Raw genomic sequence first — 12,580 nt, forward strand, 5'->3', positions numbered from 1 at the left:
ACTGTCAGCAAATAAGACAATATCGTCAGCATAAAATAATCCTGGAAGCTTCTGCTCAATCATCACGCCACCCTGTTTGTGTGACAAATTAAAACCAAAGTTGCTACCTTGTAGCGCTTTTTCCATATTCACCATGTACAGCATGAATAACAGCGGGGACAAAGGACATCCCTGTCTCAGCCCCTTGCTAATCTCAACATTCTCTTTGCTACTCATTCCTTCCCATTCTATGCAAACTGTATTTTCTCGGTATATCTCCCTCAAAAGCTGTATAGTCGTCGCCTATGCCCATTCGTTTCAATATACCCCACAAAATTTCCTGATTAACGTTGTCGTACGCCCCAGTGATGTCTAGAAAAGCCATGTACAAGGGCCTATTTTCTATTTTAGATATTTCTATACACTAAGTGAGAGCAAACAGGCTATCGTCTAACCGCCTGTCGACTCTGTTGTATTCAGCATGTGCGTTATCATCTAGATAGCCCATGCGCATGTGCATGGCACGCGCAGATGCAGGTGCACGCGCCTTATGTCAGCTAACATCTGGGTATATTAACCATCACGGACTAAGAATAAACAGAGTTGTTTGAGGTACTGGGTCGGTGTAGTTACTTCGTGATCCTGCGGCTCTCCGACGTAGTTCGGCAGGGCATGGCGGCGGATACCACAGTTGGCGACGAGTGGTGAAGTGACCGAAAGTTGAAGCAATGAGCCTGCACCAACCGCCCGAGTTCCTGACGACGCCCGGGAAGCCTACCCTTCCGTGGACGCAGTGGCACCGCCTTTTCAAGAATTATCTCCTGGCATCGGGGAGCGACGTCCACTCATCTGCTCGCCGTAAAGCTTTGCTGTTGCACTGCTTGGGGGTGGAAGGCCAGCGATTGTACTACGCATTACCGCATACAGCGGGAAAAGAAGAAAGCGGCCCGAGCGACGAGTACGATGCAGCGGTGGCTACGTTGGACACCTACTTTACTGCTAAAACGAACATCGTCGTGGAACGGCACCGGTTCGGACAGCGCACCCAACTGCCTGGGGAGACCGCAGCAGCATTCGTCACGGCACTGCGCGAGTTGGCATTGTCCTGCAACTTCGGGGAGCAAACTGACGACTTCATTCGTGACCAGCTTGTAGCAAAAACGAGCAACCATGTTCTTCGGGAACGCCTACTTCTGGAAGGAACTTCGCTTACGCTTGAACGTGCGCTGACTATCTCGAACAACATTGAAGAAGCCATGAAATACTCACTTGAGCTACAGTCATCAGCCGCGAGCATCCAAAAGGTGGATAAACATCAGATGCCAGCCCGTACAGAAGCACGAATGCCGTCTTCGCAGCACAAAGCGTGTTTTCGTTGCGGGTCTTCTCGGCATCTCGCAGATTCCAAAACATGCAAGGCGCGGGATAAAACATGCAGTAAATGCGGCAAACGGGGACATTTCCAGCGTGTATGTCGGAGCGGCATGCCAGACGAGCGGGCACTTGCTGTCGGAGAGGTCGATACCTGCAATATATCCGAAGACCTCAACGTGTTGCTTCTCGCCCGGCAGAAAAAAGCTGCAATACATGTGGACACCCTCGTGCAGGACGCGCCCGTACGTCTCCTCGTAGACACACTGCTGTCTCGATTCTGTCGGCCGTCACGTATTCGAGGTTGAAATGCCCTCCGGTGCAGCCGACCTCAGCGGCACTGTACGATTTTTCTCACCGCAGAATAAGCACTGACGGGTGTCTTACGGCGCCAGTCTTCTTCCAAGGTCGGCACGCCGAGATACTTTTCTACGTCGTCAAAGGCGGTAGGACATCCTCGGCATCGACGCTATCGAAGCCCTGCGGCTGCACATCAATGGTATGTCACTTCAATGCACTAACATTACGCAAGCGCCACAAGGCCTTGATCCTGAACTTTTCTCCGAATTTTCAACCTTGTTCGATGGAAAGTTAGGGCTAGCAGCAAATTTCATTCACAAGGTCAAGATAAGACAAGGGGTCACGCCTGTCGCTGCTAAGTTACGCCGTTTGCCATTTTCAGTGCGAGACGCGGTGCGTGAAGAGCTGCAGCGCCTTGAGCAGAATGATGTGATAGAAAAGGTGGATGCCTCAGAATGGGTATCACCAATCGTAGTAGTGGCAAAGAAAAATGGCAAGATAAGAATTTGTGTCGACCTACGCGAACCGAACAAAGCGGTTGTCATTGACAAATTTCCGTTGCCTCACACGGAAGAACTGCTGCACAAACTTCACGGTGCAAAGTATTTTTCCAAGATTGATTTAGCAGCCGCATACCACCAAGTCCTGCTGAGTCCTGAAAGTAGAGAATTGACTACCTTCATAACCGATAGTGGATTGTACCGATTCAAACGCGTCTGCTTTGGCCTTGCATCGGCACCGTCTGCTTTTCAGAAAATGATGGTCACTATCCTGCAGAAATGCAAAAATACTTTGTGCTACATAGATGACGTGATTGTGTTTGGTAGCACGCCTGAGGAGCATTTCAAGAACCTGAAGCAAGTGTTGCACTTGAGTGCAAAGTCGGGATTGAAGCTGAATGACAAATGCATTTTCAATGTTCAAGAAATAGAATTCCTTGGGCACATGATAAGTCACCAGGGTATACGGCCGCTACAAAGCAACATTGACGCCATCAAGGCTGCACCAGCACCAACGGATATCAGTACCCTGCGCTCATTCTTAGGAATGGTTGGCTATTACGCAAAGTTCGTACCTGACTATGCAGTGCTTGTTGAGCCTCTTCGTGAGCTCTTACGTAAGAATTCCACGTTCACTTGAAATCCTGCCAGACAAGCTTGTTTCGAGCAGCTGAAAAGTACCTTGTCCACAAGATGTTTACAGCTTTTTGACCCTGTGGGTGACATTATCGTTACCACAGATCCATCGGGCTAGGAGCAGTGTTGCAACAGACAAGAAATGATGAGCTAGTAACGATTTCATTTGCTTCTCGCAGGCTTACTCCACAGGAACAGAAGTACTCCGTTGGGGAACTGGAAGCCCTTGCATGCTTGTGGGCATGCGAACACTGGAGAGTCTACCTTTGGGGCCGTCCATTCACTCTGCGCACCGACCACCAGGCTCTGACTACACTCCTAAGTACAAAGGGAGTAGGTCGCCGTCCGTTCCGAATAGCAAGGTGGCACGCAAGACTACTGGCATACAACTTCACAATTGAATTCCAAAAGGGTGACAAGAATACGGTTGCTGACGCTCTTTCAAGGATGCCTCTCCCAGTTCAAGTGGAGGAGGAAGAGACTGGGGAGACCGTTTGTGTGGTCTCACCATGCGTTACCCATGGGGAGTTTGTTGCTGAAACAATGCAAGACCAGCTGCTGCAACAGGTCATGAAGTGGGTGACTTCGACATGGCCTGCAGTGAAGACGTTGCCTGCCGATGCAGTTCCATTCTACAGGGTGCGGACTGAGCTCTCAGTCGTAGTCGTTGGAGACCTCCTACTTCGTGGAGACAAGTTCGTCGCACCTTCATCTCTCGTAGGACGGCTACTTGACGCAGCCCACGAGTCTCACCCAGGAATAACAAGGACAAAACAACGACTACGTGAGCAATACTGGTGGCCTGCTATGTGCAAACAAGTAGAACAGTTGATTGCATCTTGTGGTGTATGCCAATCAGTTGACAAGTCTGCAAAACCAGTGACACCACCATTGCAGCCAGTTGCATTCCCGTCGGCACCATGGCAGAAGCTAGGAATTGATATTGTGGGTCCTTTTGCGAACGTGTCTGCAGATTGTCGTTTCGCGATTACGGCCATTGATTACTTCAGCAAGTGGCCAGAGGTTTGCTTCGCTGCGAGGGTGACTGCTACAACAGTTATTTCCTTCCTACGAAGTATTTTTAGCAGGGAAGGATACCCAGACGAGATTGTGAGTGACCATGGTCCTCAGTTTACAGCCTGCGAGTTCGACAGTTTTCTCAAGGAACGCAGCATCACTCATACGTATTCGGCAGTCTACCACCCGCAAGCGAACGGCCAAGTGGAAAGATTTAACCGGGTGCTCAAAGAGTATGTTCAGGTCTGCACGCGTGAACGTCGGTCTCTCAAGGAAGCCATCACCGAATATCTAGGAGTTTACCGTTTCACGCCGCATGCCACTACAGGAGTGAAGCCTTCCGCTCTCCTGCACGGCCGCCATCCCAGAACTAAACTGGATCTAGTAGGAGCGCCAGGTAAACAGTTTTTTCAAGACCCACATGCAGCAATGGAGGCCGTCCGCAGCAGGGTAAAGCAAAAGCAACAAGCAAGTAAGACCTACACCGACCGTCGACGAGCTGCAAAGCAGTCTCCGTTAACAACAGGTCAACCGGTACGAATCAGGCTGCCAGATCATGTGCCTAAGGGTGCTGTGAGTTACTCAAGCCCATTCACAATCATTGACCAATGTGGCCAAGACACAAACTAAGTGATGGTCGCACCTGGAATCGGAATCGGCTAGTACCCTGCCCTCGGCCTGCTACTCCTGTAGAATCTTCCTGTTGTGACTCGCCAAACGATTCCGATGATGCACCCCAGCCGTCAAACCTGGGAGCCTCAGTTTCAAGGGACCTTCCAGAACTGAGGCGGTCGACGAGGCTAAGAAGACCACCGTCGTGGTTAAAAGACTATGAACGACATTGAGTGCTATGTAGTGTCTACTTATTGTTACTCTTTCTAAGTGATTGTTCAAGTTTTTGAGGGGAGGGAGAATGTTGTATTCAGCATGTGCGTTATCATCTAGATAGCCCATGCGCATGCGCATGGCACGCGCAGATGCAGGTGCACGCGCCTTATCATGTCAGCTAACATCTGGGTATATTAACCATCATGGACTAAGAATAAACAGAGTTGTTTGAGGTACTGGGTCGGTGTAGTTACTTCGTGATCCTGCGGCTCTCCGACGTAGTTCGGCAGGGCATGGCGGCGGATACCACAGACTCGAAATCCATTCTGGAGTTGTCCGAAAATATCGTTGTGTTCTGCCCACTTTTCTATTTTCATTTTTACTGCTTGCATCGCCAACCTGTATAGTACCGATGTAATGGTTAGTGGTCTATACGAGCGAATGTTATCCTTTTCTCCCTTGCCTTTATAGATTAAGTTCATTCTACCTTTTCGCCAACTATCCGGTATTTGCCTGTCCTTTAAGCATTTTTCTACAGCTTTCAGCAGTGCTGAAGCAGTACATGCAGTACATGCAGTACAGTGCTGAAGCAGTAAGCAGTACATTCCGCGCTGCCATCTGGCGGTACTGCTGTACACCACAGGCTTGACGTTGTGATGTACTTGTGCAATATCATTGTGTTTCGCGCATGACTGGTGGAACTGGTGATTGTTTAAAAGCGAAGACTTTGGCAAGAAATAAACTGTTGGCAGTTCAGCGCTCTGTCTCCTCTCATCTATCCCCTCCTGTCGTTTGCGCTGTTAAGCACTTTTTATCACGTTGTACCAACACGCCCAATCCTACTGTCTCTTACGCTATCGTCGCACCTGCACTGTTTCGAGTCGGCTCAATGAGCACAGCAGCCGCACCTTTTGTTGGTCTCACAGTCACTGGATCTATGTTCAAGGCACAAATGAACAGATAGATGGATTGACCCTTTTGATCGTGTGGTGGCTCATGCCACCTACCCGTAATACATAATAAGGAACTAACTCTATGTAGTGAAGTATTAAATTTAACTCCTACCTTCAATAACCTCATCTTGGTTATTTGTACCCCCAAGTGTCCATTTTGCCTTGACGTTCCCTAAACATGAATGCTATGAAAAATTCAGCCCCAATGCTATGAGAGAGAGAGAGAAAGGTTTATTGTGGCAGAAAAGCTGAGAGGTCGGCCTGAATCAATCTTCTGGCCTGCTACTCAGCGTTAGGAAAGGGATGGGAAAGAGAGGAGAGAGAAGTGTGTTGATGATGATGAGGATGAAGCACAACCTTGAATGTCCAGAAACTATTTACAGTCTCTTGTCGAGTTCTGTCTCGCGCAAAAGCTTGTTCAGCACTTTCAGAATATCGTGCTGATGACGAGGTGGTGGTCCCAACAGAACATTTTCTGAAACTCGTTTTGTTGAACTTATGGTGAAGCCCTTCAGGTGTTCGGCAGATTCCTCCGACTGTCCACATTTTAGTCCGTAATACACCTATGCTAGATTCAAACAGCAACCCCTGGAATTTTCTTTGGCAATTTCCTGCTTCAAAGTTCTGCAGGTTTCCGGTGCCAATTTCGTAAGCATCCCTATTTCCCACAGGCACCTCTCCATTTCTTTAGCATTTTTCTGTTATCCATTTCGTAACCCTTCCCCCACTTCCGTATAACTCATTTGCATTTTTTTAACCAGCGATTCTTGTTGGCTCGGTGTTAACGTTTACTTGAGAATTTGCTTGTTCTCTTCCTACATTTTGTATCAACATTGTTCCTGTGCAGGCTGTTTCACACTTAGCCGAAATGGCATTGCAGTAGGGTGGCGACACGAGCTCGTGCATGTACAGACGCTCAGGAACAGAGTCTGCAACCACGACATCTGCTACGGCAGCGTGCGCTGCTGGCCGCATTTTCTGGAAGCGTCCTACCCACAGGGACAGTGTACGGATTTCATCGTTACTGCAAAAATTGAGCCAATAATCTTTACTAAACGTTGTGCGACGCCAACCTGTGGGCCTTCATTCGTTCATTCATTTTTATTCCTTGAAGACCCCATTGAAGGGCTATTACATAAGGAGTGGGTACATACGTGAAAAAATCAAAGCCATATATTAATACAGTGCAAAGTAATCTGTTAAGGTGGCCAAAAATGTTGAGGGACAGGTGATGGCTGTAACGTCGTTGGAAAGGCCGTTCAAGTCTGTTGCTGCACGGTAGAAGAATGAGGACGAAAAAGTGACGGTGCGCGCACGCGGGCGCACAACTTGTTGCGGGTGACCGGTGCTACTGGAGGTGCGTGTCGGGGGGAGGATAGATGGTGGCTCTCCCAGTGAGCTGTAAAAGAACCTATGAAAAAGACAAATGCTAGCAGTGTGGCGACGAGGTGCGAGTAATGATAATCCGGATTCTGTTTTCAGTGCCGATATGCTGACGTCGTGCGAGTACTTACAATGAATAAATCTTGTAGCTCGATATTGAAGCGACTCGAGTTGATTGATGAGATGTATTTGACGCGGGTTCCAAATGGGGGATGCATATTCTAATTTCGTCCTGATGAGAGATGAGACTGATAGACGAGCAGTTTTACATGTTGAGGGGCATGGCGCAGATGGCGTTTTAGGAACCCGAGTGTTTTAGTAGCAGATGAAATGACGTTCGTAATGTGTGTTGTCCAGGTTAACTCACTACAAAGCGTTACTCCGAGATATTTGTAAGAAGGAACCAGTTCAAGGTTGGCATTAGCAATTCAGTAAGAGAAAATAGGTGGATTTTTACGGCGGTGGAAAGAGACAGTTTTGTATTTGTTAGAGTTTAGTTCCATTAGCCACAGGCTACACCATTCTTGCATGCTTCGCAAATGATCTTGAAGTGACGTGTTATCGGAAACGCCGTTAATTTTACGATAAATTACGCAATCGTCTTCAAACATACGGATCTTAGAGGACACATGCAATGGTAGGTTGTTAATGAATCAAAAACAGTAGTGGGCCAAGTACGGACCCTTGAGGAACGCCTAATGTTACGGGGGTAGCGCTGGATGTTTGATTGTTAAAGATGACTGATTGTGAACGGTTACTTAAGAATGCTTTGATCCATGCTAAGATTATCGGCATTTAGATGTAGTGCGGCAAGTCTTCATTGGCAGAAGTGGGGTCATAAAAATTTTTTTTCACAGCATGCTTTGTATAAAGCGTTTGTTCTTTCGAAAAACCAGGGTAATAAAAACATGCACGTATATTTCTTCACTGTGTGTGCTACCATAATACACAGCGACGAGAAAGAGGCACCCAAACGTGCGCATAACATACTCAATCTTTGCCCCTGAAGTGTCTGCGCTTGTGTGAGCTACTGCCGATGCGCGACGGCAGCGCTCGCTGCATCGCGATGATATTTTCCCTCCAAGTGTGGAGCCGCCTGCACAAACAGCTCTAGCCCACTGCACCGATCTGAAATTCTATCTTGCTGCTAGCTTCCCTGGCCCTGATCCCATGTCACCTTGAACCCCCTGGTTGGGTGCATTCCTGTGAGCTCCCACAGCAAGCCTGCCTGTGCTTAATTTCCAACCTTGCTTGAACTTCTGACCTCATGCACAAGACTGCATAGCCACCACCCCTTCCCAATTCCCTCTCACCACCATGTACCTATCGCAATTCCACACAGGCTGCATTCCTGTTACCTCTAGCTTCTGCATGTTTTTGGTGTTTCTTTAGGTACTTGGATACACGGTTCATCCACACACCGAGACCTTTGCGCTTATCCACTACCTCCAGCGTGACCTAACATATCCTGTGCTCACCGCTTTTATTTCAATTAAAAATTGTGACTGCCAATTTTTCGTTACTAAACTATAAACGTAACACATCTCCCTCTTTACCGCAGATGTCCGCTACTCTCAGCAAATCTTCCTTGTTGTCAGCCATTAATACCGCATAATGACTTTTCTGCTGGTAATGACTGTCCGAAATATGTTCCTTGCTTGATAAAAGAAAGGTTGAAGCCAAGTCCACTACTTTTTTGAGTTGGCTTCTGTTCCTTCTAGGTACAGCATAAATAGCAAAGGTGATGGAGGACACCCTTGTCCGATCTTCCATTTTATCTCTATAAGCTCAGATACCTGTTCTGCCCATTTCATAACTACCTTGACACTTTAATCTATATCTTTTAAAAGATTACTTACTCCACTTTCCATATCTAGTGCGTCCAGTATTCCCCACAAGTCCTCTTGAATCACACTGTCGTAGGCTACCTGCAAGCTTGTTAATCCTAGAGCAACGCTTAAGGGATGGACTTCTGAAGTTTACAAGACACAGCCATCGACTTAAGAATCAAGTCGATAACACCATCAGCGGACAAAGCAACGCCGCTGCATTACCATTTGTTGCACTTGCTCGAGGGTCACGGTACCGGTCGGTACAAAACACCAGCTGGCAGGACGCATTATCGAGAGTGATGGACAGCTGCCGATGGACCATGAAATTTGTGTCGCACGCAGAATTGCTCGATTACACCAAGGAAAATGAAATGTCATGTTGACGAACTTGAGCCACGAGTACAGACACGTCTACAAGGGCACGATTACAGTGTGCCTAGAGGAAATTGCGGCCCTCAGCGATGCTACCGAAGCTGAAACGGTAGCCTGACCACCTGAACCAACATTCGGCATCAACCCTAGCCTTCCCACTTTGAAGTACGAACAGCTCCGAAGCCTCCTCCAACAGTACAGAGCAGTGCTGGGCAGGTACCAAAGATACATGTATCTTATATACTATCTTAAATACTCCTTGAGTACCTTCAATCTGTATCGCAATACGTTGCGCAAGATGTGTATCTGTATTTCCGATACATTAAAGAATGTAACGTGTATCTTAAAGGGGCCCTACAACACTTTTTGAGCACGGTCAGAAAACACTGCCGATCGGTAGTCAAGGTGGGACAAAGAACCTTGTTTTGCACACGAAAACGTAGTGTAGGTTGAGTGCAGTTACCTGCCGAGGAGTCAACACGACAGCTTTAATTTATGTGATGCTGCCCAGCCTGGCGTATTCCTCCCAGAAGCAGATAGAGCACGTTTTTTCCCCCATTGCATTGTGCAATAGATGAGGTTTGCAGGAGACTTGCTACTTTTACTCAACAGCCCTAGCTCGTTTGCAGTTGATGTAGACTCAACCTAAAAATGTCTGTCATGCTTTTTTCTCCACTTTATGCAGGTGTTATATTCTGTAGTTGTTGTTTGAAATGCAAAAATGAGATGGCATGGTTAGCACTGCGTGCGTACATGAAAGAGCCAGCTATGACTCCAATTATATTTTATATTGCCCTGCAATCATTTCGCAAGAGTGTTACACGCATAATTCACCAAAAGTATACACAGTACTGGTGAAAGTTGTCACACTGAAAGAAGTTCCTAAAACAATCTCTAGAAGATATCTTGTGTGCGGCAGGTATCTTCACAATAACCGAAGATTGGACGGTGCCTCCTTTATGCTCAAGGCATAACTAGCTGAAAAATCGGCCCGTGCAGTGCTCTAGTGCTGCATGCGGCCTGGTATTTACCATTAATTCTCAACGTCAGCTAGAAATCGCTCCCTCTTGTCTCTGCAAATGATGCCGTATACCCAAATTTCTGCGCCATATATCTAAGTCCGTGGCCACTGGCTGATTTGAGCATCTGCAGCTGTATAGTTACCATGGCCACCGCAGGATGCTGCACGTGCCCGCGCTCGCAATCACACCGAAAGTAAACTGCGCGTTCGAAGAGAAAAAAACAAAAGGAAGTGCTCAAGGTCATGACACGAAGGGACGCATCTTCTTGTCCCCCTTGTGGTCCCTGCGTAGCTTTCAGCACACCTGCTGGTACGAGAGGAGAAAGACAGCACTGTGCCATGTCCGCTCCTTGTCTTCGTCCGTGTTAACTAGCCATGATGAATCTGTACCAACTCGCCCAGTACTCCATCCTACTTTCATATCCCCTTCAGTGGCAGTATGTAGAATTGTACGCGTCAACTACACAGGCGCGACACACACCGCATGTTTCTTCAAGTGGCTTGAAACACGGCGTGTGCACCTGCACAGACTTCCCGAGTAAAAAACGAGCACTCATTTAACTTCAATGTGCCGTGTATTACTGCAGAGGACCACTGTGCTGGAGACACTACCGTGTTCGACGATCGTTCAACGTGCCCGCATTCCAAGACCAACGTCAAGAGTAGTATTTTTCTTTGCTCAAAACAGAACCAAAAAACAAACTGGGCATGTACTTTGAGCCTAATATCTGATTCTGTTTTTTATGCAAGAATTGAACCGGACTGATTACAGAATAATGAGATATTTATTGACACGCTAATAATGATTAATTGCCGAAACTCTCACAACACATTACCTCATTTTCTTTCTGGGATGTAATATCAAGTGCCTTGAAATTACACCGTGTGAATTCGACACATATTCTGACAGTTCATCATAATTTGCGCCTGAATTCCTGCTTTCATATCCTGCACATGCTTTCAGCGTGTCCAGCACTGCTGTGGTGCCAGAGGTCCCAATGGCAGTGACATGGCATCAAATCCCAATGGTCCTGCCCTCCATTTCCAAGCAGAGCTAAACGCTACAGGCATAAAGCCCGAGTGCTATTTCCAATTACATCTTTTTAACCAGTGTCTTGCGCACGCAGCAATAATTTTTTTTTCAACATTTATAGCTAAATGCTGCGCTAAACCTTCAACACAAACACCACTGACATTTAAAGCTGAATTTTGGGCTAGTTGGTCTTGACTTAAATACATAATATAGCAGAACAAAACAAGGACAGAGAAAGAAGAACACAGGACGAGCGCTTGTCTTTTTTTTTTCCTTTTTTTTTCTCTCTTGCAATCTTCCAGTCCACCCTGTCTAGCGCCGGTGAGAGTTGTCCGACGACCCCGCTAAAAATTGAAAAAGTATAAGCTGCATGAAATGGGGTAAGCTATAGATAGAGTAGACATTAAAGAGGCTGTCTACCACTCGGAAATTTTTTTTAATTTGGTGGAAATGAGAAGATCGTTTGCCAAATCGGTGGCAACGAGCGTGCTTTTGTCCAGTAAAACAGGAATTATATTTTTTAATTTCGCTCTGAAAGTCGTGAAAGTAGGATCGCTTGCGTCACTCGACGGCAGTGCGGTTCAATCTATTGGTAGGAGCAAGAAACCCCCACAGGTAGGCTTATTTTGCTTAAAAACAAATATGCATAGCTGAGAATTGCATGTTATACGCTTTCGTTAGCTTTCCTTGGCGTCAGAGAGTAATTTTAGGGTTTTTTTTTTTTTCTCGCGCGTCGAAGGAGGCATCCGGTGGTGCTGCCGGCACCGCGTTTGCCTGCTGCCCATGGCGGAGAAACGCCGTAGGCAGCAGCGGTCGTCCTGTGTGCTTCTTTCTCTGTCCTTGTTTTGTTCCGCTATATATTATGTATTTAAGCCAGTGACATTGTCATTATGCCAGTGGTTGTTTCCCGGCCAGTTTCAATAAAGGCACAGCTTGAGCAACACCTGTGGATCAATTCACACAGTTACACTGGAAACACCACGCAACAGGAGCATATGACAGCACAGTTCATCGAATAAATCAGCCAACGCATACCTGGTCTTGCCGAATGCCAAGTGATTCGATGACTTCGCGCAACATGACTGGAGTGTGGGAGTAGCCATTCTCGGAGGTGCATGGGTGGCGGCATGCCAGCAGCGTGCAGCGGCGTCTCTGCCAAAGGAATGTTCATCATGAATTTAAACAGTGCACACATTTTTTATCCTGCTCAAGATCTCATTACGTCTATTACAGGACAGGCACTGAAGACAAGATGAAGATAAGTGCAAAACTCAGAATATAACAAATCTGAACAGTGCATATTAATGCGAATGGAGAACACACACGGTGCGGTGTTCCATTGTCCCGTTCAAATA

At 47.0% G+C, this 12,580-nt stretch overlaps 1 protein-coding gene across 1 annotated transcript in view; it reads right to left on the reverse strand.

The window, feature by feature from the left end:
• Positions 1 to 12,580, reverse strand: part of LOC119403640 (12S rRNA N4-methylcytidine methyltransferase-like) — a 119,494-nt gene that overhangs the window by 101,240 nt on the left and 5,674 nt on the right. The window contains 1 exon segment of the mRNA XM_049418640.1: positions 12,261 to 12,377. Coding sequence (XP_049274597.1) covers positions 12,261 to 12,377 — 117 coding nt within the window.

This window comes from Rhipicephalus sanguineus, chromosome 8 (assembly GCF_013339695.2).
Source record: "Rhipicephalus sanguineus isolate Rsan-2018 chromosome 8, BIME_Rsan_1.4, whole genome shotgun sequence".
Classification (NCBI taxonomy): Eukaryota; Metazoa; Arthropoda; class Arachnida; order Ixodida; family Ixodidae; genus Rhipicephalus; species Rhipicephalus sanguineus.